General features: G+C 43.6%; 1 protein-coding gene across 2 annotated transcripts in view; it reads right to left on the bottom strand.

Moving 5' to 3' along the window:
* The window catches only part of si:ch211-161c3.5 (uncharacterized protein C3orf18), a 76,825-nt gene that overhangs the window by 15,854 nt on the left and 37,336 nt on the right, over positions 1–23,635 (bottom strand). For both annotated transcript variants that reach the window (XM_048606505.1, XM_020533092.2), the window contains 2 exons: positions 5,264–5,627; positions 2,707–2,732 (listed from right to left, as the gene is read on the bottom strand). In XM_048606505.1, the coding sequence (XP_048462462.1) occupies positions 2,707–2,732; positions 5,264–5,512 (275 nt within the window). In that variant the 5' untranslated portion in view covers positions 5,513–5,627. The remainder of the gene's footprint in view (positions 1–2,706; positions 2,733–5,263; positions 5,628–23,635) is intronic.

The following is a 23,635-nucleotide window of genomic DNA, read 5'->3' as shown; positions in this document are numbered from 1 at the left end:
CCAGTGAGACATATTATGACAATTCTCTGTGGTAGGTGGGACTTGAACCTGGACCTTCTGGTGCAGAGATAGAGTATTATCATAAATAAACATAAATAATTACAAATACCATAGGCCTCAAGACCTTAGGTCAAGTCTGAAGCCTGAACCCTGGGAGAAAGGGCTGTGTTACAGTATGTAACCACTGGTTTGTGTTGGATTCTGGGAGCTAGTCCAGCCAGTGGTGAGATAATCCACCTGGAATAAGCATCACAGACTCAGGGGAAGCAAAAAGCTGTAGTTGCTGCTCCTGTTTGCTGTTGGTAAAGCTTATCGTTCAGTAGATGTGAACGGCCTGTTCACAGCATTGGCCAATCTTGATGTTCAAAAAGAACAAAAGAGAAGTACAGCATAGGAACAGGGCCTTTGGCCCTCCAAGCCTGTGTGATCATCTTGCCCTCATTAATCAAAAAAGCAAATCTTCTGCCCTCATCATAGAATCCCTACAGAGTGGAAACAGGCCCTTCAGCCCAACAAGTCCACATTGAACCTCAGATCATCCCAACCAGACCCATCCCCCTACAATCCACCTCATCTACACATCCCTGAACACCATAGGGCAATTTAGCATGGTCTATCCACCTAGCCTGCACATCTTTGGACTGTGGGAGGAAACCGGAGCACCCAAAGGAAACCCACACAGACACAGGGAGAATGTGCAAACTCCACACAGACAATTGCCTGAAGGTGGAATCGAACCCGGGCCCCTGGCATTGTGAGGCAGCAGTGTTAACCACTGAGCCACCGTGCCGCCCTTTATTCTCTGAAGTCTCTCCCTATTCACGTAACCATCAAGACGCCTCTTAAATGGCACCAATGTGCCCGCTTCCATCACATCTTCTGGCAGTGTGTTCCAGGCTCCAACCACACTCTGCGTGAAAAACTTCCCTTGCACATCTCCCTTAAATTTTCCCCCTTTCACCATGAACCTGTGCCCCATTGTAATTGAAACTTCAATCCTTGAAAAAAGCCTCTGACTATCCACCCTACCTATGTCTCTCATAATTCTGTAGACCTCTCGGCCACCATCTTTCTAGTGAAAACAATCCTAGTCTTTTTAACTTTTCCTCATAGCCAAAACCCTACAGACCAGGCAACATCCAGGCAAACCTTCTGTGTACTCTCTCCAAAGCATCCTTTCCTCCTAATGTCTTTGACTCTCCCACAGTCAAACTGGTGCTTTCTGTCTGAAAGAATAAGTGTGACCAATGAAGCCAAAGGAGGAGGGAATGATGACTGAGTGATTATCAGTGACATAAAGTATAAAAGCAGGACCAGGCCACTCGGTCCTTTGAGGCTAGTCCACCATTCAATAAGATTACGGCTGATCTGATTCTGGCCTTAATTCCCCTCTAACAATTGACAGTTTTGTAGCTCAAACATCTATCTAACTTAGCCTTGAATATAGTCTCCATTGCTCTCTGAGGGGGAAAATTCTGAAATTTAACACCCTGTGAGATATTGTTCCTCATCGTTAAATAGGAAATCCCCTATTTTGAAAACATGTCCCTCAGGGTGTTAGATTCCCCCACAAGGGGAGCTTGCAGGTGCTCCAAATTTAACAGCAGACTGTGATTTAGTTTGTAATTCTGTTTCCCAGTCGTTGCTGGTCACAGTGAACACTGACAGCCTGTAGGGGTCATAGGTCACAGCCAGTATCAATGAGGGGTTGAGTGATCAGGAGTGGGGCCTGGGACAGACTCGGAGGAATGGCAGGAATGGAGTTGGTCAGATTGGGATGGCGCTGCAGTGGAGGTGTGTGGAGTGAGGTGGTGTTTGGGGGAGATGGAAACACCCTTGCTCTTGGCCCTCAAACAGTGTGCTAAAAAGCACTTAACTGATAGATCCAACCCTGAGGACCTCCCTCCAGCTGCAGGGTTCCCCTGACAATCACCTAGTGGTATTCCCGAGCCAATTGCCTAGTGGTATTACTGTTAGACTTTTAATCCAGAAACTCAGCTTTTGTTCTGGGGACCCAGGTTCAAATCCTGCCGTGGCAGATGGTGGAATTTGAATTCAATATAGAATCTGGAATTAAGAGTCTAATGACGACCATTGTCAATTTTGGAAAAACCCATCTGGTTCATTAATGTCCTTTAGTGAGGGAAACTGCCATCTTGACCTGGTCTGGCCTACACGTCACTCTAGACCCATGGCAATGTGGTTGACTCTTAACTGCCTTCTGGGCATTTATGGATGGGCTATAAATGCTAGAGATGCCTACATCCCATGAGTAAATAAAAAAAAACAGCCAGCAAGCCCGTGCACATGACAAAGGGAACAAATGACATTCAACTCGAGGCCTTTGGCCTCCTTGAAACACTTGAAAGACCATCTTGCCACCTTGGAGTGCAAGTCCCACAACTCGTCCCCATGACAATCAGAAGTGTGTGGATTAGGGAAATGTTGCCTTTCATCCTTATTTTTAAATTTCCCTGAACACATCCCATGGAGTTAAAATTCCTCACAAGCCAATCTCACTGAACCAGTCAGCACTCCATGGGTTAACATCTCTTGCAAATTGAGGAAGAGCACAGAGTTAAGTCTGCTGGCCAGCTGTGGAACCTAAACTCCCACACCCCACTTTCAAACTATTCACTACACAAAGAAAGTTGCGATATACAGTAAGACTTTGCCAAAGTTTCAAAAAAAAACAAGCACACTCACCTTTTCCTTTTCCTGATGTATAGAACCTAAATTCAAGGAAAGATTACTCATTAGTGTCAATATAGCAACGAAAAGGAAAGAGCAAAAATTCAATACTGAGCAGTGATAAGGAAATTGTAACCGCAGAAACAGAGGGTGTATCGGAAGTGGGAGCTAAACAGTGGAAATCTGAAATAGAAACAGAAAATGCCGGGAGAACTCAGCAGGTATATCACTCTTTATAAAGATAAAAGACAGAATGGTGGTTAAGGTGGGGAGCTGTCATTAATTTCTCATTCAAACATTGTGTGCTGGGTGTAAAACAGTCTTAACAATAAGCAGTTAAGTCAGAGTCACAGAGATATCATCGTGGCCATTCAGCCAATCGAGTCAATACTGGGCTCTGTCAAGCAATCCAAACAGTCCCATGGTCTTGCTCTATCCCTTAGCTCTGATAATTTATTTCCTTCAAATCCTAATCTGATTTCCTTTTGAAATCATTCATCATCCACTTCAGCCAATAGGTCTCAGGTCACTACCAGTCACTGCATAAAATAGTTCTTTTTCACACCTTTCTGCATCTTGTGCCTAAAATCTTTAATCTGCGTCTCATAGTCTTTGTACCACTAACTAACAGTCAGCAACATTTTTATTTAATACCTAAACCTATCGTTGTCTGTACACCTGGATCAAATCTTCCTCCAGTCTCCTTTACCCAAGCAGAACAACCCCACGCTTCTCCAACCTCAGAGATAGTAGGAACTGCCGATGCTGGAGAATCTGAGATAACAAGGTGTAGAGCTGGATGAACACAGCAGGCCAAGCAGCATCAGAGGAGCAGGAAAACTGATGTTTCGGGTCTGGACCCTTCTTCAGAAGGATTTTTAAATTCTCCTTCTTCCATTTCTGAAGAAAAGTCCAGACCCGAAAAGTCAACTTTCCTGCTCCTCTGATGTTGCTTGGCCTGCTGTGTTCATCCAGCTTCTCCAACCTCACCTTGTGAAAATTCCTCATTCCTGGAACCATTCTGGCAAATCCCCTCTGCTCCTTGTCAAGGACCCTCACATCTTTCCTAAAGGGTGGTGAGCAGAACTGGACGCAATACTCTAATTGTGGCCTAAGCAGAATTTTATAAAAGTTTAGCAAATCTTCCCTGCCTGTGTTCAATATCTGTATTGATGACTCCCAAGATCCCAAATGCTTTGCTAACTTCTCTCTCAATCTGTCCTGTCACCTACAAAGATCAATGAGCAAAGAACCCCCAGGCCACTCTGTCTTCACATTTTCTTTGGAACTGTACTGTTAAGTCAATATTGCCTCTCCCTATCTCTCCTGCCAAAATGGATCACCTCACAATTCTCTGCACTAACTTCCATGCACTCCTCTGCCCATTCTGCCGGCCTATCAATCCATAAGACCATAAGACATAGGAGCTGAAGTAGGCCATTCAGCCCATTGAGTCTGCTCTGCCATTCAATGAGATCATGGCTGATCTGATAATCCTCAAGCCCACATCCCTGCCTTTCCCCATAACCTTTGATTCCTTTACCTATACAAAATCTGTCTCAGCTTTGAATGTACTTCAGGACCTAGTCCAGACAATCCTCTCCATTAAAAAATACCACAGATTCACAACTCTCTGAGAGAAGAAATTCTTCCTCATTTTTGTCTTAAACCCTTATTCTGAGATGATGCCTTCTGGTCCTAGACTCTTCCACAAGAGGAAACAATTTCCCACATCTACTCTGTCAACTCCACTAAGAATCATGCACGTTTCAATAAGGTCACCTCTCACTCTTCTTTATTTAAACCCACTCAACTTCTCGTCATAAGACAGTCCCTCCTTACCTGGCATCAGCCTAGTAAACCTTTTCTGGACTGATTCCAATGCTAGTGTACCTTTCCTTAGATAGTCTTCCAGTTGACTAGTGTGTTGTACAGTTTTAGCAAAACCCCCCTTAGATATTCAGTCCCTTTGAAATAAAGGCCAACATTCCATTTGCCTCCCCTTTAATTGGCATCTTCCTCATTGTTTGCCACATCTCCAAGTTTTGCAAGATCGGCCAACTTCAAAATGTTACTCTGCATTCCAATATCATTACTTGAGATTCCACCACCTCAGGATTCCTGGCCAATTTTGTTAATTCTGAACGCAGAATGCCAATATGCCGAGGTTTGGCTTGGGAACATTTGAGCTTACCATCACATAACAATTTAAATACTGGACCACAGCTCTGGGGAAAATCAGGGACTAGCCATGCATCGCCAATAGAGGAAAGAAGTGGCTTCACCCAGCTGTCTTTGGCTGCCTCAAGAGAGCCACAGAGCTGGGAAATCACTTTTAATGTATAGAAGCAGGGGGTGGGATTTTGGGGAGGGGGTCTTAAATACTAAAAGGAAACAAGAACAGATAGAATGGGGTAGAACAGAGGAAAGAACTCTGTTCCTGGGGCTGGCCCTTTGAAAGAGCTACCTAATTAATTGCATTTCCCCTCCTTTTCCCCATTGACCTGAAAAGTTCTCCTCTTCAGCTACTTATCTCAGGATGAAATAGGGTAAGATAAACTAACTGACTTACCATAGCAACAGCTAATGCTATAATGGTGATAATTCCAACAGGTACGAGCACCATCCCCATACTTGACTTCCCAGTTTCCATGTCAGGCAGTGGAATGCCAGTAGTGTTGGTGACATTTGTCAGCATGGTTATCATCTGCAAAGCCATCTTGTCTGTTACATTGTTCTGGTCTGTGTCAGGTGTCAAGCTGAGGAAGGAGGCCGCCATGTTGGATGCGTTGTAGCTGACTTCGAATATTAGCAGCGACATCCTCTGGAGTTGCGCTGGCCCTTTGCCTCTTGGTACAGCTCAGCCCGACAGACACTGAGCCGTACTGCCAGCGGTAACATTGCGGCATGGCCTCCAGCTGGCCATCACACCACTCCTAGCATTGTCAGAAACACACCATTAGAGGGACAGAGGTAACAGCTCACCCAGCCAAAGCAAATACTCAATACGCAAGAACATGGATTACTCAAACATAGAAACATAGAAGATAGGAGCAGGAGGAGGCCATTCAGCTCTTCAAGCCTGCTCCGCTATTCATCATGATCATGGCTGATGGTCCAACTCAATAGCCTAATCCTGCTCTCTCCTATTAATCGAAGGTTTTAGAGTAGATCTGTAGCTCGGGTTATGGGTATTGAGGTTGGTTGGCTCGCCGAGCTGGTTTGTTGTTTGGCGGACGTTTCGTTACCATGCTTGGTAACATCCTCAGTGCAGCCTCCGATGAAGCGTCGGTGTGTTTTTCCGCCTGGTTTTTAAACTCTGGGGTCCGTTGAGATGGCTTGCCTCACTTCCGGTTTTCCTTTGTAGTGGAATGTATGTGGGGTCGAGTTCAATGTGTTTATTAATAGCATGCTTTTGCTCCACGACCCCATATACATTCCACTACGAAGGAAAACCGGAAGTGAGGCAATCCATCTCAACGACACCAGAGTTTAAAAACCAGGCGGGAAAACACACCGACGCTTCATCAGAGGCTGCACTGAGGATGTTACCAAGCACAGTAATGAAACGTCTGCAAAACAACAAACCAGCTCGGCGAGCCAACCAACCTCAAAACCCTCCTCTTAACCTTTGATCCCATCTGCCCTGAGTACTATATCTAGCTGCCTCTTGAATACATTCAATGCTTTGGCATCAACTACTTCCTGTGGTAATAAATTTCACAGGCTCACCACTCTTTGAGAGGAGAAACGTCTCCTCATGTCCGTCCTAAATGGTCTCCCTGGAATCCTCATACTGTGACTCCTGGTTCTGGACACACCCACCATCTACCCTGTCTAGTCCTGTTAGAATTCTGTAATTGTCTATTAGACTCCCCCCTCATTCGTCTGAACTCCAGTGAAAACAAATCCCCTTCTGCCTTACCAGCCTCATCCTCATTATTAGAGAATCATAGAACCATACAATACAGAAGAGGCCCTTGGTAACACACTGAATCAATACTGCCAAAACTACGCTAAATTTATTTCAGTCTCAATTTCCAGCACCTGGCCCATTGCCTTGAATGTTGTGACATGTCGAGTGCTTGTCCTTTATAAAGGTTGTGAGCTTACCTGCCTCCAAAACCCTTCCAAGCAGTGCATTCCAGACCCTCACCACCCTCTGGGTGAAAATCTCTTGCTTCAACTCCCTCTAAACCTCCTGCCTTTCACCATAGAAGTGTTCTCCCTCATTACTGACCTTTCAACTCAGAGGAGCAGCTGCTTTCCATTGGCCCTGTCCATATACCTCAGAAAACAGCTCTACGAGGACCCTCTAAACGTTTGCTGTTTCAAAGAACAGAGCTCGTCATAGTTAAAATGCTCCATCCCAGGCAATATCCTGGTGAATCTCCTCTGTACCCTCTCCAATGCAATCACATCCTTCCTATAGTGTGGTGACCAGAACTGCACACAGTATTCCAGCTGCCTATGAACCAAAGGCATGTACAGCTCGAACATAACCTCCCTGCTCATTGTAATCTATGTCTCAACTGAGAAAGGCAAGTGTTCCGACTTGCCATCCAACACGCTCAAATCACCTTGAGGGACTGGTTCTTTTAATGAGTTGGTTCCCAGTACCAATCCCTCCCTATCACTGTAATCTTCTCCAGCCCCATGAAACTCCAAGGTAACTGTACTCCTCGAATATCCAATTCCCTGAATTTTAATCATTCCACTATCAGTAGGTGCCTGGACCTCAAGGTCAGAACTCCTTCCCTGCACCCCTTGGCCTCCAATTCTCTCTCGTCCTTAAAGATGTTTCTTAAAATGGTGAGACATCTATCATAGCATCCCTATATGCGGCTCAGTGTCAAAATACCTCGGGAAGTTCTATTCCATTTAAGGTATGCTCTGCAGAGAAGACAAAGGCTGAGAGGAGACAATGATAGACTTTCTCAAAATCACAAGTGATGTGGTCAGTAAAAAACAGGGAGCAACTGTTTCCATTGGCAGTAAAGGTATAGTCACCATAGTCCAAGAGGACCATAGGGCCACTCTCTCAAGTCATCTGATGATGGTTTAACTTGAGGATCTCCATGCCTCAGGCGAGGGGAGAGGTAGGGGGCTGGGATGCTCTTCAGAGAATTGGTGCAGACTTGATGGGCCAAATGGCCTCTTTCCTCATGGTAGTGATTCTATGGGGTGACTGAGATGCATCAAAGTGTTCGATCAACGATGATCAATGAATGGTGGGACAGGCTCCACAGGCTGAATGGTCTATGCTTGTTCCAATGTTACTAGATGGCAGAGGGAGCAGGGTAAGCTGATTTGCATTTACAGAGAGGCAGCATGGGTTCAATAGGCCAAATGGCCTACCTCTGCACTATAATCATTCTGTGATCCTATGCTATAAATACATATTGTTGCTCCGTTCCTACAGATGGGTGAGGTGGGAAAAAACCTGACCATGATGAGTTAAACATAGGAAAGGTGGGTAGGCTGTCATTGGCAACATCCTCCAAGGGACTCAGGTTGATGCTCTGCCTTCCTCAGAACAGCCTGTGGGAAACTTTAATTTCCTTCACATGTGTTTCTGTGAATATTCCAGGGGAAAACTGAAATCAAACATGCACAAAATTTTTGTAAGTAGTCACCCACAGTCTGGGCAGTAGCCCTTGCTATCAATTAGTGTGGAGCATAGATGTAGGAACTATCAGAGTAATGTAGTGAATAGGAAGAATGAGTTTTCTGAAAGAATTTGGTGTTTATATGCTACTCTTGAACTCAATGCGTGCTGGCACGTGCAGGATGGAGTTTAACAGGGTTCTTCCAAGGTGAGTTTGTTAGCCATATCATAACATGCCAGATTTTATAGAAGCAAACAGAAGCAAAGACTGTTAAAAACAACCGGCAATTGATTCACTGGCATCTAGAAGAAAAGGATGTCACGAACTCTATCTACAAAGGATTTTAGCAAAAAACTGAATTTCTCTTTTATCTGAATGCAAAAAGCATTCACAGTGAAGTAGACAAACTGACAGCACAAATGGAGATTAAGGTTTCCACCTAGTCACCATTACTGGAACATGGTTACAAGGTGACTAAGGCTGCAAACTAAGTCTTGCAAGTCACACAACATTTTGAAAAGACCAGGCTGACTGGGAATGGGGGAGGAGGAGCCTTAACAGTAAAGGATGACATAAAACAGTAAAGAAGGGATTTGATTCAGAAGATCCAAAAATGGAATCAATATGGCCTAAAAGGGTCAAAAAATGTTGGTGGGGGGTAGTTTATAGGTCCCGAAACAGCAATTATAGAATCAGAAAAATAATTAAACAAGAAGTCATTGGAATAAAACAAAGAACTGCAGTTGCTGCAGGTCTGAAGTAGAAACAGAATTGTTGAAGAAACTCAGCAACATCTGTGCACAGAAAGCAGAGTTGGTGTTTCGAGTCCAGTGATGCTTCTTCAGAACACTTCACCTCCTGAGTTTCTCTGCTTCTGTTTCAGAAATCACTGGAGTTTGTAACAGAAATGCAACATTAAGGTATATACAGATGATACCGCCTATTGATTCCTGGCAGCACTGTGTAGCATATAGTTCTGCTTCAGAAGGTTGTAAGCTCAAGTACCACAACAGAAACCTGAGCAAATAACCCAACATAACACTCCAGTACAGCACAGAGGGAGCGCTATACTGATAGAATGCCATATTTCAGCTGAGGAACTTAACTGATGCTTTCTCTGCAATGTGAGAAAGATTTCCATCGCTTTATTTTGAAGAAGAGCAGAGCAGTGCTACTAACTGCCCTGGCCAATAATTATCCTTCATACATTAGCAGTAAAACAGATGAGATGATCTGTTTGGATATAAAAATACTTTCTGAAAGCTTTACACCTAGAAACCAACAGCATTGATCTGGTGGAAGCATAATAAACTCATTGCATCCAGCAAGAAATTATTGTGGGCAAGACGTAAAATTAAAAATGAACATGAATTAAAATTAAAACCGAAAGAACTGCGGATGCTGTAAATCAGAAACAAAAGCAGAAATTGCTGGAAAAGCTCAGCAGATCTGGCAGCAATTGTGGAGAGAAATCAGAGTTAGTGTTTCGGGTCAAGTGATCCTTCCACAGAATTTATTTATGATATTGGGAGTTTGCTGAGCATAAATTTACTGACACATTTCCTGCATTGCAGCAATGATTACATGTCAGATAGACAGTAATTCATTGGTTGTGAAATCCTTTGTGGGACAAATTGAATCTATCAAAGGCACTTAATAAATGCAACCCTTTCTTTGTTTAGATTCTGAGTGTGTGGCTTGTTTTCACTTGTACAGATAATGGCTTCTGAATATTGCTTCTTGGGCCACACATCAAGAAGTGATCCAGACCTGAAATCACATTATTGTTGAGTTACCATCTCCTCCCATCCTGTATCTCTCAGGGATCAGGGATTAAGTTGGGATGAACAGAATGTAATGAAATTTAGAAGCACCAAAAGCTTTGAATAAGTTGTTGACTGTTGTTCAAGAGCAGGTACACCATGTCTGGATTAACAAGCAGTGCATTTACTCACCAGGAGTAGTTTCACAAGCAAACAGCAAAAATGTATCAACATTCTTATCAAGTGCCAAATCATTGAATTTTGACCCCTTTCCTTAATGCAGGACTAGTCCCTACCACCAACTCCATTCTGTGCTGTGAATGTGAAAAAATCAAGTGGTACTAATTTTACGGGTCAATGAGAGAATTGTTCAACATTTAGCCTTCAAACCAACCATACTGAAAAAAACCAGAAGTTGCTGGAAAAGCTCAGCAGGTCCAGCAGCATCTGTGAAGAAAAAAGTCAGAGTTAATGTTTCGGGTCCGGTGACCCTTCCTCAGACCCTTCCCCAGTTCTGAGGAAGGGTCACCGGACCCGAAATGTTAACTCTGATCTTTTTCTTCACAGATGCTGCCAGACCTGCTGAGCTTTTCCAGCGATTTCCATCTTTGTTCCTGACTTACAGCATCCACAGTTCTTTCAGTTTAAGAAAAAATACTGGCTGTTTATGGTAAAATTGTCTGTGGTGCCTTGTGATGTGATTTAGCAGCCATGTTTCTTGCATTTCCATTTGTTTCAAAAGTTCTGCAATGACTGGTCATAGAGGCATTCAGCACAGAAACAGGCCCTGCGGCCCAACTCATCCACGCCAACCAGCTTTCCTAAACTGAATGAGCCCCATTTGCCTGCATTTGGCCTATATCCCTCTAAACCTTTCTGATCTATATTCCTGTCCAAATATTTTTTAAATGTTGTAATTGTACTCAGCTCCACCACTTCCTCTGACAGCTTGTTCCATACACGCACCACCCTCTGCACGAAAATGTTGGTCCTTAGGTCCCTTTTAAATCTTTCTCCTCTCACCTTAAACCTATGCTCTTTAGTTTTGGACACCCCTATCCTGGGGAAAAAAAAACCTTGACTATTCACCCTATCCATGCCCCTCATGATTTTAGAAACCTCTACAAGGTTATCCCTCAGCCTCCTATAGTCCATGGAGGAAAGTTGCAGTCTATCCATCCTCTCCTTAATAACTCAAACCTTCCAGTCTCAGTAACATCCTTGTAAATCTTTTTTTCACCCTTTCCAGTTTAAAAACATCCTTTCTATAGTAGGGCAACCAGAATTATACGCAGTATTCCAAATGTGGCCTTGCCAATGCCTTGTACAGCTGTAACATGACATCCCTACTCCTTATGAAGTGCGTTGGGTCATTCTGAAGTCATGAAAGGCAGTATATAAAGTCAAGACCTTATTTATCCTTTGAAATGTCACTCTAGAATTGACAGGAATATTTTGATCATATGAAAAGCGGCACCCGGAGGACCAAACGGGCTGGGTTGCTTGCCATAGACTCGGCACAATGCATTCCTTACCCTTTGAGCACTGGGAACTGTTATGCATTTCTGTTGTATAGTGTAGAGGAAGAGGCAATTGCTTAAGATTTAAAGGCTATTGTCCACGGTGAAACTTTTCCTACGTTATGCCTACATTATTCTGGTGTAAGTTTCCAAATCCATAGAATTTTAGAAACGTACAACACGGAAGGAGACCAATCACCTCTGACAAAGACAGCCAGCCAAATTCCATTGTCCAGCTCTTGAACTGTAACTTTCTAGGCAATGGTATTTCAAGTTCATTGCAAAGTACCTTTGAAATGTCATGAGGCTTTCTGCCTGGAATCACTGCTCCAGGCAATGAATGCCATATCACCGCCATCCTCTATGTGAAAACATTTTCCCCTCTAATCTCTCCTACATCTTCTATATATTATCCTAAACCTATACCGCAAATCCTCTGTCCACTCTAGGAATATCTGGGGAGACATGTAACATGAAAAATTGAAGGATGTCGGAAAATTGACCAAAATGAGCCACAGATCTACAAAAGGGAAAACTCCCAGTTTGGATGTCACCACTGTATTTGACCATGACAGAATCATCACTGAGTCTAACTGTGTCCAAATCCAACACACCCCCACCACCTTTTCAGTAAATTAGTTGTCAAATCAAATCCTATTTCCGTCTCGTATGCCCCAGTCCTCCCTTTCTTTCTTTCTCTCTCTCCCTCGACTTGGTGTAGCTATTTGTAATGTCACTAGCCTCGGCAAGATCATCAAGGTCACTAACACATAAGCCCAGGAGGATGGACAGATGGTTAGATTTATGACAGCAGTGCCTGTTCACTCTCTCTTTCTCTCTCTCTCTCTCTTTCACTCTCTCCAGTTGGGTAATTAGGACACCCTCCATAGAGCAGAAATGGATACTTGAGATTCGGACAAGCTGTGCTATTGATGGCAGAATAGATATTCATTTGTGTTGTATCTCAAATATGTGCGACAGCTGTGGGAAGGAATGGTTTCCAGCTCCCATACAAATCCCAACGAGCCATCCCCTCGCTTCGAATGAGGGGGCACAAAGGGAGACCAGGTGGAGATTTTAGCACCCAAAGGTTTGTGGAATTTAAAATTGACATTACAAATGAACATTATCAATGGATGTTACTAATGGATATTATAAATAAACGGCATTACAAGGGGTCATTACAAAATGGCCATTCTAAATGGGCTGATAATTGAATGAGTTTCTGGAGACAAACAGTTTGAGGGACAATCCAAACAGGTGGGGGTAGTCACACATGAATTATTTTTGTTCTTGTTCCTATTTGGTTTAGGACAAGAGTGTCAGTGGGACAAACTGGATCGATCTTTCAAAGAGTTAGTACATGTAAAATAGGCTGAGTGGCCTCCTCTTGCTCTGTAAGATTGCCCAATATCCTTAATTTTCTTTGTTGTGCATTTATCATCTGGTCTGCACTACCAGGAGGTTTAATGAATCCCCAACTTTCTCAAATCCATTAAATCCTGTTTAAATTCCAAAGGTCCGAAGTAAGAACGACCACATTAGGGCTGCTGAAAGGCAATCGCAGCTTCTTCATCAGAGTCCCCCTGACCCTTTGGGGAAGGAGGGAGGAGGGGGATATGAGGAGCTGTGTCACCCAAAGCTCCGACAGCAATGAATCCCTGGTAACGAAATCCTAAACTTGTGAGAAAGTTCTGCCAAGCTCCCAGCTAGCAATTACCTAAGAGCAGCTGCTGTGTGTTTTAACAACTGCACTCCTTCAACAGGCCGGGACTGTTCTACTCTTTGTCACTTGTGCATTTTTTTAAAATTCCCTCCCCGTTCGGAGAATGCAAAAGAGGAAAGTAGCAGCACCAGTGACGAGGAACTGTCACTGGATGAAAGAAAGAAAGTTAGTTTAACCACTTGTTGTTCAACCCAAGAAAGGGCTGAGGCAACATACCTGCTAAAGTAGAAACAGGTTTTTTATTCATTCATGAGATGTGAGTGTCGGTTGCTGGCCAGCATTTCTTGCCCATCCCTAGTTGCCCTTCAGAAGGTGGTGGTGAGCTGCCTTCTTGAACCACTACAGTCTACCTGCTGTGGGTTGACCCACAATGCCCTTAGGGAGGGAATTCCAGGATTTTGGCCCAGCAACAGTGAAGGAAGGATGATACATTTCCAACTCAGGATGGCGAAGGGCTTGGAGGAGAACTTGCAGGGGGTGGTGTTCCTGTGTACCTGCTGACTGTGTCCTTCTAGGTGGACGTGGCTGTGAGTTTGGAAGGTGCTGTCTGAGGATTTTTGGTGAATTTCTGCAGTGTCTCTCGTAGATAAACACATTGCTGCTACTGAGCATTAGTGGTGGAGGGAGTGGATGTTTGTGGATGTGGTGTCAATCAAGTGGGCTGCTTGGTCCTGGATGAGTCTTGAATATTGTTGGAGCTCTACTCATCCAAGCAAGTGATCAGATCATTAAGTCTAAGATTTAAGTGATGATATTAAAAGGTATGAATGCAAGAGTGGGAGTAAATAGAATTAAGATACAAATCAGGCACTATCTAATTGAATGGGTCTGGACAACGTAGATAGGGAGAAACTGTTCCCATTGCTGAAAGGATCGAGAGCCAAAGTGCAGAGATTGAAGGTGTTTGGCAGATGAAGTGATAACAAGACAAAGAAGTATATTTTGATGCAGCGAGTAGTTAGGAGGTGAAGTGGACTGCCTGAGAATGTGATAGAGGCAAAATCACTCCAGGTGTCCAAGTGGAATTGGATCATTAGCTAGAAATGTGGGGATGTGTGTGTCTGTGTGTGTGCGTGTATGTGTGTGTATATGTGTGTGTGTGTTGTCTCTGTGTGCGTCAGTCTGTCATGTGCTAACTGTTGCTCCTTGACCATGCAGTAGAGCCTGGGTCTCCATTCGTTTCAGCTATCCCATGGTGCACCAGGACCACTTGGTAGTCAGTGTGCAAGGGCCACCCCATCCCCTCAAAATCAGGACCTTCATTCTCAACCTCAGCTGTAACTGTCTGTTTGCTCTACTGAAGACCACCTGATAGAGTAAACAAGATCGAGTAGATGGTTATTTTCAGATTATAGGAACTACATAGACTGTGGGGACAATTTAGTCTGAGGACTGTCTCCCACAAAATCTGACTTTATTGTTCCACAATGTCCACATGACATTATCTCTGCGGGTGGTGCTTATTGCAAAGGGCCATGGGAAAACAGGGAAGGTGAATCGTTCCTTTCAGGTGCCAGTAGAGAAGAGGGGCCAAATGGCCAAATTCTGACAGCCGGAACACGCCGGAAATACTGATTGGCCTACAACAACTTGAACTAACTTAGAGATAGTAGGATCTGCAGATGCTGGAGAATCTGAGATAACGAGGTGTAGAGCTGGATGAACACAGCAGGCCAAGCAGCATCAGAGGAGCAGGAAGGCTGACATTTCGGGCCTAGACCCTTCTTCAGAATCGTCAGCCTTACTGCTCCTCTGATGCTGCTTGGCCTGCTGTGCTCATCCAGCTCTACACCTTGAACTAACTTAGCATCTTTAATGAGTTTAACTGCCCCAAGTTGATATCCAGGAGCATTACCATTTTAAAATGACATGCAAGGCAATCTTTGGATAGGTCACCAAAAGCTTGGTCAAAGAGGTAGGTCTGAAGCAATATTTTATATGAAGAGAGAGGCAGAGAGGAGGAATCCCAGAGTTTGAAGCCTAGGCATGTGAATATATACAATACAGCACTGGAACAGCCCATCAAGCCTGCACCAATTCCTAATCCTCATTAGGCCCACTACTTATTGCCCATGCACGGTTTCTATCCATCTGTTCACTTCCCATTCATGTGTTTATCAAGATACGTCTGAAACGTTGTTAATATCCCTGCTTCCACCATTTCCACTGGCAGTGCGCTCCAGGCACCCACCACCCTCTTGTTTGAAAAATTTTCCCTGCACTTCTCTCCTAAACTTTCCCCTTCTCACTTTGAACCTGTGCCCTCTTGTAGTTGGTCTTTCCACCCTGGGAAAAAGCCTCTGACTATCCACCCTATTTATGCCTCTCATAATTCGGTACACCACCATCAGGTCGCCCCTCAGCCTCTATCCTTCCAGTGAAAACAATCCAAGTTTATCCAACCTGTCCTCAAAACTAAAATCATCCAGACCAGGCAACAGCCAGGTAAAACTTCTCTGCACTCTCTCCAAAGTGTCCACGTCCTTCTGCTATTGTGGTGGCCTGAACTGCACACAATAGTCCAAATGTTTTATACAGCTGTACCATAATTTGCCAACTTTTGTAGGGTCACATGGTGGCTCAATGGTTAACACTGCTGCCTCGCAGCACCAGGGTCCCACCCTCGGGCAACTGACTGTGTGGAGTTTGCACATTCTCCCTGTGTCTGTGTGAGTTACCTCTGGGTGCTCCAGTTTCCTCCCAAAGTTCAAAGATGTGCGATTTAGGTGGACTGGCCATACTAAATCGCCCATAATGTCCATGCATGTGCAGGCTAGCTGGGTTAGCCATGGGAAATGGAGGGTTACAGGGATCGGGTGGGACTTGAGTCTGAGTGGGATGCTCTTCAAAGGGTTGGTGTGGACTTGCTGGGCCAAAAGACCTGCTGTCACACTATAGGGATTCTATGAATACTAAGGAAGAAAATTGTTTTTAGAGGCTGCTTCTCTTTCAAATCACACAGTAGCTTTGGTGTTGAGTTTTGATGAATTTCATTCCAGTTCAAAGGTCTTCGCACTGTCATAAGCCAACAACGTGTCCCAGGCGACCGCCTGACAAGACTCGCATGGATCATTTCACCCTATTCCCAGGATGACTCTTGTCCTGATAGTTTTCCTCCCTTTGAGTGAATACAGCCAGCAAGGCCCATCAGGAGCACGCCAAACCTGACCATATAACAGCTGGCTGCTTTACATCTCCTCTGAGACCGAGATTTGAACTCGTTACTGTCGAGGTTGAAAGTCCCATCGTGTGGCTCGTAAGATAGTTCCAGGTGGGAGCTGTCAGCCAAACTATGTCTGGCAGTGAAGGGACACTTATTGAGCATAGACATAGAAAGCACATGAAGGAGGTAAACTACTTAAATGCTGCATTAGAGTGGGAGATGTGAGCTTTTATGGGTTAAATCAAACGCGACGGTGTATTAGGGAGCTTCTAGATCAGATCTACCGCACTAAGTGTTCTGCTTTCCAAAACAGCAGCATAATTTATGATTCATTCAACCCAACTCCCAAAGCCTTGTAGAAGACAGCTGATGGGTATTACATAAAGGAAAGATCAGACAGAGAGAGAGAGAGAGAGAGAGAGAGGGGTGGAGTATAGGGTGACCGTTAGCTTCTCTCCATTATGGAGTTATCCTTGGAAGCTGCTCTTATCATCTATAATTCAATGCAATAATGTGTGCCCTTCCTCTGTGGGAAAACTGCCCAACACATCCCTGGAATAGCCACCTATCCACTCTGCTTACCCGGACTGCACATCAGAATGGGATCTCATTGCAGGGAAGAATAGAGAAGTAATTCTTAACTCCGAAAATTACAGCTCAGGAAGAGATCATTCAGCCCAAAAGGTTTACCCTGGTGTTTTTGCAACAACAAACCTCCACCCATCTTATTTAATCTCACCCAATCAGTACATCCTTATTCTGTTATTAACACCTATTTAAGACCAATGCTTGGCATAAGTTTGCCTCTAACACAGTATTTTACCCGATGCGGCAATGCTAATGATATCTCTCATAACATAAGAAACTGGGAATGGATATCATGGTAATGAAGACTCCAATAAACATCTATTATAGCTAACTATTAAAGACAAATATTTTATTTCTCAGACATCTAATTATCTGGGCTAATATTGAGTTAAGGGGTGACAACAGAGGAGCATACTCCTAGTAGAACGTCATGCTTCAAGTAATCCCCAGGGTAAGATGGAGATGGAAAGCTTTATACCCCTCATGCTATGATACAGTGATAATGTCGGGAGTATGCCCTGTAAAGATATACTGAAAGTAAGACATGACACAGACTCCTGTTGTTTGTAATATATATAAATGATGTGGAGGAGAACATAGATGGTCTGATTAGTAAGTTTGCGGATAACACAAAGATTGGGGGAGCTGGGATAGTAAGGAGGATTACCAGAGGATACAGCAGAATATAGATAGGCTGAAGACTTGGGCAGGGAAATGACAGATGGAATCTTATCTGAGCAAATGCAAGGTGATGCGTTTTGGAATTTCTGATGCAGATGGGAAGTACACACTAAATGGCAGAACCCTTAGAAGCATCAACATATAAAGGGATCTAGGCGTACAGGTCTACAGTTCCCTGAAAATGGTAACACAAGTGGATAAGGTGCTCAAGAAGGCATACAGCATGCTTGCCTTCATCAGTCGGGGCATAGAGTATCAAAATTAGCAAGTCATGTTGCAGCTGTGTAGAACTTTAGTTCAGCCACATTTGGAATTTGCATCCAGTTCTGGTCACCATACTACCAGAAAGATGTGGAAGCTTTGGAGAGGGTACAGAAACAGTTTACCAGGATGTTGCTTGGTTTGGAGGGTATTAGCTGTGAGGAGAGATTGCACAAATTCGGTTTGTTTTCACTTGATTGTCGGACGACCTGATTATGGGAGACATGGATAGAATGGATAGTCTGAGTCTTTTTCCCAGGATAGAAAAGTCAGTTACTTGGGCTCATAGGTTTAAGGTAAAAGGGAGAAAGTTTAAAGGAGTTGTAAAAAGGAAGTTTTTTTTTTACACAGAGGGTGATTAAGTGTCTCAAACACGCTGCCAGAAGAGGTGGTGGAACAGGATGCAATGGCAATGTGTAAGAGGCATCTTGACAGGTATATGTGTAGAAGCAAAAAGGTTTTAGTTTAGAAAGGCATCATGTGTTGGCACAGGCTTGGTGGGTTGAAGGGCCTGTTTCTGCGTGCTTTTCCTTTGTTAATAATGCCTTGTCACTTCTCTGTAACCATGACTGTCCCCTTTGCCTTTTGGTCAGTTGCTCAGTTGGCTGGATGGTTGAGTGATGCCCGCAGTGAGTTCAATTCCTGTATCGGTTGAGGTTACCATGAAGGATTCTCCTTCTCAACCTCTCCCATCGCTTGAGGCAAGGTGACTCTCCACCAGTCACCACCAGTCTAATGACAGAGCAGCCCTATGGTCAGTATGGTAACTTTATCTTTATCTATATCTTCTTTACTGTATGAAGGCCAGAACTTAAAGGATGTATTTTTTCATCAATGCTTTCAAAAAATCTATTTGAGAATGAGATTGAGTCATCCTTCAAGTAACTACATTGACACAAAGCCAACGAAGAGCTATTTTTATGAGTTATTTCTCAATTACTTGGCTGTTGATGACCCTTGGACCAAAAAAAGCATCAGTTAAACAAACAGAAAACAATTCACTGAGAAATGTTGTTAGTGGTTGGAATAGATTTGGATTTTCAGAAGGTTGATAAGATATCCAGGCATTAGGCTACTGGATAAGATGAAAAAACCATTGTACTGGAGATAGTGTAATATTATGAATAGAGGATTGGCTAACGAAGAGAAGACAGAAAGTAGGGAAAAGGGGGCATTTTCAGCTTGGCAATTTGTCTAAACAGCCTATAATAAAACATTAGCATGAGCAGGGAGTTCTCCCAGGGTCACAGTTCAACTCCCTAAGCCAACCAACAGGATGATTAGTTGGTCATCAATCTTATTTGGAATCGCACTGTGCACAATACATTTGCCTACGTAAAACCAATCATTTCATTAATTCATTGTTGGTAAAACCGTTCATTCAGTCACAAACAGACATGCAATACAAAACTGCTCATTATAATGAGATGAGGAGGAATTTCTTCTCTCAGATGGTTGAGGGTCTTTGGAACACTTTGCCTCAAAAAGCTGTGGGGTAGAGTCTTTGTGTATATTTAAGGCTGAAATAAATTCTTGATCAGTCGGGGAATCAAAGGTTGTGGGTAAATGGCAGGAAACTGATCACGTGAGTGATCAGTTGGGAAATCAAGGGTTACAGGGAAAATATAGGAAAGTGGATGTTAGGAATATTGGATCAGCCATGATCCTATTGAATGGCGGAGCAGGCTCGAGGGGCCAAACAGCCTATTCCTGTTCCTATTTTTTTTTGTCTTAATGTGAGAAAGATCCCTGTTCAGTGGGCACCCACTGGAACACAGAGTGTAACACCAGGGACATGAGTGAGAATCAACGACTGGAGTTTCCCTTTAAAGCAGTACCTTCCCATGAACACTGTCATACGCAGCTAAAATGCTTGCCAAAAGCCTGAAGCATTTCAGCTCAGAACCTCTGCTTAGCGGTTTCGGATTCTCGCGTGAACTCTGTCAAAACACTCGCCTCTGTTTATATTCTCAGCTGCTACTCACTGGCCATAGCATGACCCATCACTCACACAGGCAGCTGCAGCTGCTGGGAAACATCCCTGCCCCTTCCCACCACCACCTCAACAACAGAACGGCACCACTGTGAATAATGGCAGTTGTCCAGGCTCCCACTGGATGTGAATGGGCTGAAATGTGGCTCAGGATAATGGATTCCTCTTTCTGTTTGAACCTGACAGTACAAAAGCCTAGAGCTTGGTATGGAAGATGTGCGACATGACACACACTCTTTCTGCAATCAGGCTCCCTAAGCTGCAAAGCCTGGAAACATTGGACAGAATGTGTCTCGACCCTGGGTTCAATAGCATGCACTTATGTAGCGCCATGAACAAAGCTTGATTCTGATGAACTATGGGAGGCGGTTGTGGGACACGTGAGCAGAAACGTGGCTGAGGACGGAAGACCCAGCTTAAAGGATGAGAAACGAGCAGAGAGGTTTCAGCAGGGAATTTCCGTCCTCAGGCCTCATCAGCTAAAGGGACAGTCACCAATGGCAAGGGGTAAATAATCAGGATGTACATGAATAGCTAGATACAAAGTAACAAAACAGAAATTTAGGGTTGATGATAGAAGTGTCTTCCTTACATCCAGGGATATGTTGATAGTACGGAAAAATGACATTGAGATTGATGATCCACTGTGATCTAGTATGGTGGAGCAGGCTTGAGGGGCTGGAAGGCCTACTTCAGCTCCTACATTTACACATTTGTGACCTGTGGCTCTGTGGGTAGTACTCTTGCCCCTAAATCAGGAAGATTGTGAATTCAAATCCCACACCATGCACATAATTAAAGCTGCAATAGAGTACTGATTCAGAGGCATGTTAAACTGAGGTCCTCACAGGTGTAGATTAAGTATGCTGCCCCATGCAAATAAAACGCTGAAATATGCAGTATGTCAGGCAGCATCTGTGGACAGAAACAGAGTACACCTTTCAGGTCAGTTGTATATGGGTATGATTGGGTGCAGTAAGCACCACCCACTGGGATGGTGTTCCAGGGACTTGATCAGAATAAAAAAAGGGTTTACAGGGGACACTGCTGGGGCCCCTAACAGTCTTTGTAGTCTCTCAGTCACATAATCTGTAAATAGTTGGAGTAATGCAATGCATTTCCTACTGTTTACTCGACAAAACTCTTCTATTTTACCCGTACAGTTAGATATTCTCCTTTATATCAGACCACCTTCGGGACGATGGAACTCACAAACAACGAGGTCAGAGCGACCTGTCATCAGAATGATCTGATCAAAGATAATTTCAACCTGAAACATTAACACTGCTTCTCTCCATTTTTAGGACCTGACCTGCTGTGTATTCCCAAAATATAGACTAAAGTCTAGATCATTATTATGTATCAGGAAGAGCAAAGGTTTCAATACTGACTCCTGGGGAACTCCACTACAATCCTTCCTCCAGCCTGGAAAGTATCCATTGCCCTACTCTCTGTTTCCTTTCAACCAATGTTGTATTCACAATATTACTGAGCCTTTTATGTTATGACCTATAATTTCCACACAAGTCCGTTGTATGGAAATGTCCATAATGTTACAGGATTAGTAATCCAGAGCCCCAGGCTAACATTCAAGTGATGGGTTTGAATCCCACTCCAGCAGATGATGAAATTTGAATTCAATAAAATTCTGCAATTAAAAATGGTAACTGTTGATTGTTGTAAAAACCCATCTGGTTCACTCATGTCCTTTAGAGAACAAAGCTGCCATCCTTGTCTGGTCTGGCCTACATGTTGACTCCAGACCCACAGCAATGTGGTTGACTCTTAGCTGCCCTCTGGGAATTAGGCATGGACAATAAATGCTGGCCTAGCCAGTGACACCCTCATCCCACAGGTATTCTTTAAACATTTACATTGGAGATATCTCTGGAATTATAACCATAACTTTGTTGGTTTGGCTTTTCAGAGAGTAGGACATCTGACTCAAAACATTGCTGATGTGTCCCATCAGCTGGCATCTTCCAATGATTCAATAGACTGTTTCTACTGGGAAAACAACAGAGTACACAGCAGGGCAATAGTGCCATTAAAATCAAGCTCTGTTTATAGGTCTGTAAAAATGCCCAGGTTCTGGATTGTTAATCCAATGACATTGCCGCTTCACCACTACCTCCCGTTGTGTCGGCGGAGATATGTGATAGGAAAGCATCAACAAGCATTCTCTCTTCAGAAAACTGTTTTATAGACACAGAAAAAAAATACAGTCAACTGCAAAACCAATTAAAAGCCATTCCCTGCCTGTGTAATATAACCACAAGACCATACTCATTTCATTTAAAGCATCAATTAGCTGCTTGTTCAGGGAACCATTCTGTTTTTCTTCAAAGGTTCTGGGAAAATGAGAACCGTTCTGTGTGCAGGAGAATGAGGAAAACAGAATTTCAGATGCTTGACAATTCACTAATTATTCCCATTTTTGGAGGTATTTTCCCCTTTTGTCAGCCTGATACATGATCCCTGGCAGAGTTTAAGATCATTTTTATTAAACAGTGACAAAGCTGCACTCTCGTTTCCTCCTTCTGCAATGGGTCACTAATACCTTATTGTTCCTGGCTCAGTTCAGACCCCAAGTCCAGGAATGCAGGCGTAATTAATTTTCAAACTGGCTTGTGGAAATCAGAGCTGCCCGAGGCTGAGTGACTATCGTCACTGAGCTGTCTATTGGGAAACAAAGCACCACCATTTTGTTTTTGGGATGACTGGAACGTGTTAAGAAGGAAAACAATGATACAGGGAAGATGTGTCGCTAACAGCCCAGGTTTACTCCACAGAATGACAAGGAAATAATGTGCACTTTCTGTTACCGGTTTTCGGGGCTGTAATTGTGCTCATCATAATCGTGCAGAGAGGAAACCGGAAACAGATCGGGCCACTCCAGTACGTCACAAGCACAAATCCCCTGGGACCACAGACTCCCAACAAGTGGGAGAGCTAGTACATACTGAAAATGGATCAATTCTCCACCCAAATCTCTTTAATTCGATATCAATTGTTCTCGTGAAGGCTTTGTCTTTCTCTGGCTGACTACTCCAAAGGTGTGAGGTTAGACTAAGAGTTTTGACTGCATCAGAATTAGGAGCAGGAATAGGCCATTCAGTCCTTTGAACTTGCTTACTTTCCCATCTAAGCATGGTTGATATGATTGAGCCCTTGTCTCCCTCCTCTACTGACTACCTTTGGATTCCTCCCTTATTCTTCCTCCAAAGTCTATCCACTTTGCCTTAGAAATATCAAAAAGCCAGTCTCCATGTCTCTTTTGGAAGAGAGTTCCACAGACTCAGGAGCCCCTGAGAGAGAAACAATCTCCTCATCTCAGTCTTAAATGGGGAGATCCTTTATTTACAGTCTGTATTCCCTCCATCTAGTCTGTCCCACAGGGTGAAGCATCCAATCTGTCAAGGCCCCTCAGCATCTTATATGTTTCAGTAAAATCATCTTTCATTCATCTAAACTCCAACAGATGTAGCCTCTGCCTGTTCAACCATTTCTCATAAAATAATACCTTATTGTTCCTGGGATACCTTAATCCTAGAAATCATTTGAGTAAAGCTTTTAATACAAAGTTTTAATTAAAGTTTTTAACACAATTATGGCCTTTCGTTCATACGGAAACCAAAAC

Source organism: Rhincodon typus, chromosome 16, assembly GCF_021869965.1.
Source record: "Rhincodon typus isolate 14 chromosome 16, sRhiTyp1.1, whole genome shotgun sequence".
NCBI classification, from domain to species: domain Eukaryota; kingdom Metazoa; phylum Chordata; class Chondrichthyes; order Orectolobiformes; family Rhincodontidae; genus Rhincodon; species Rhincodon typus.
Note: the sequence above shows the minus strand (reverse complement) of the source record. Positions and strands in the feature narration are given on the sequence as shown.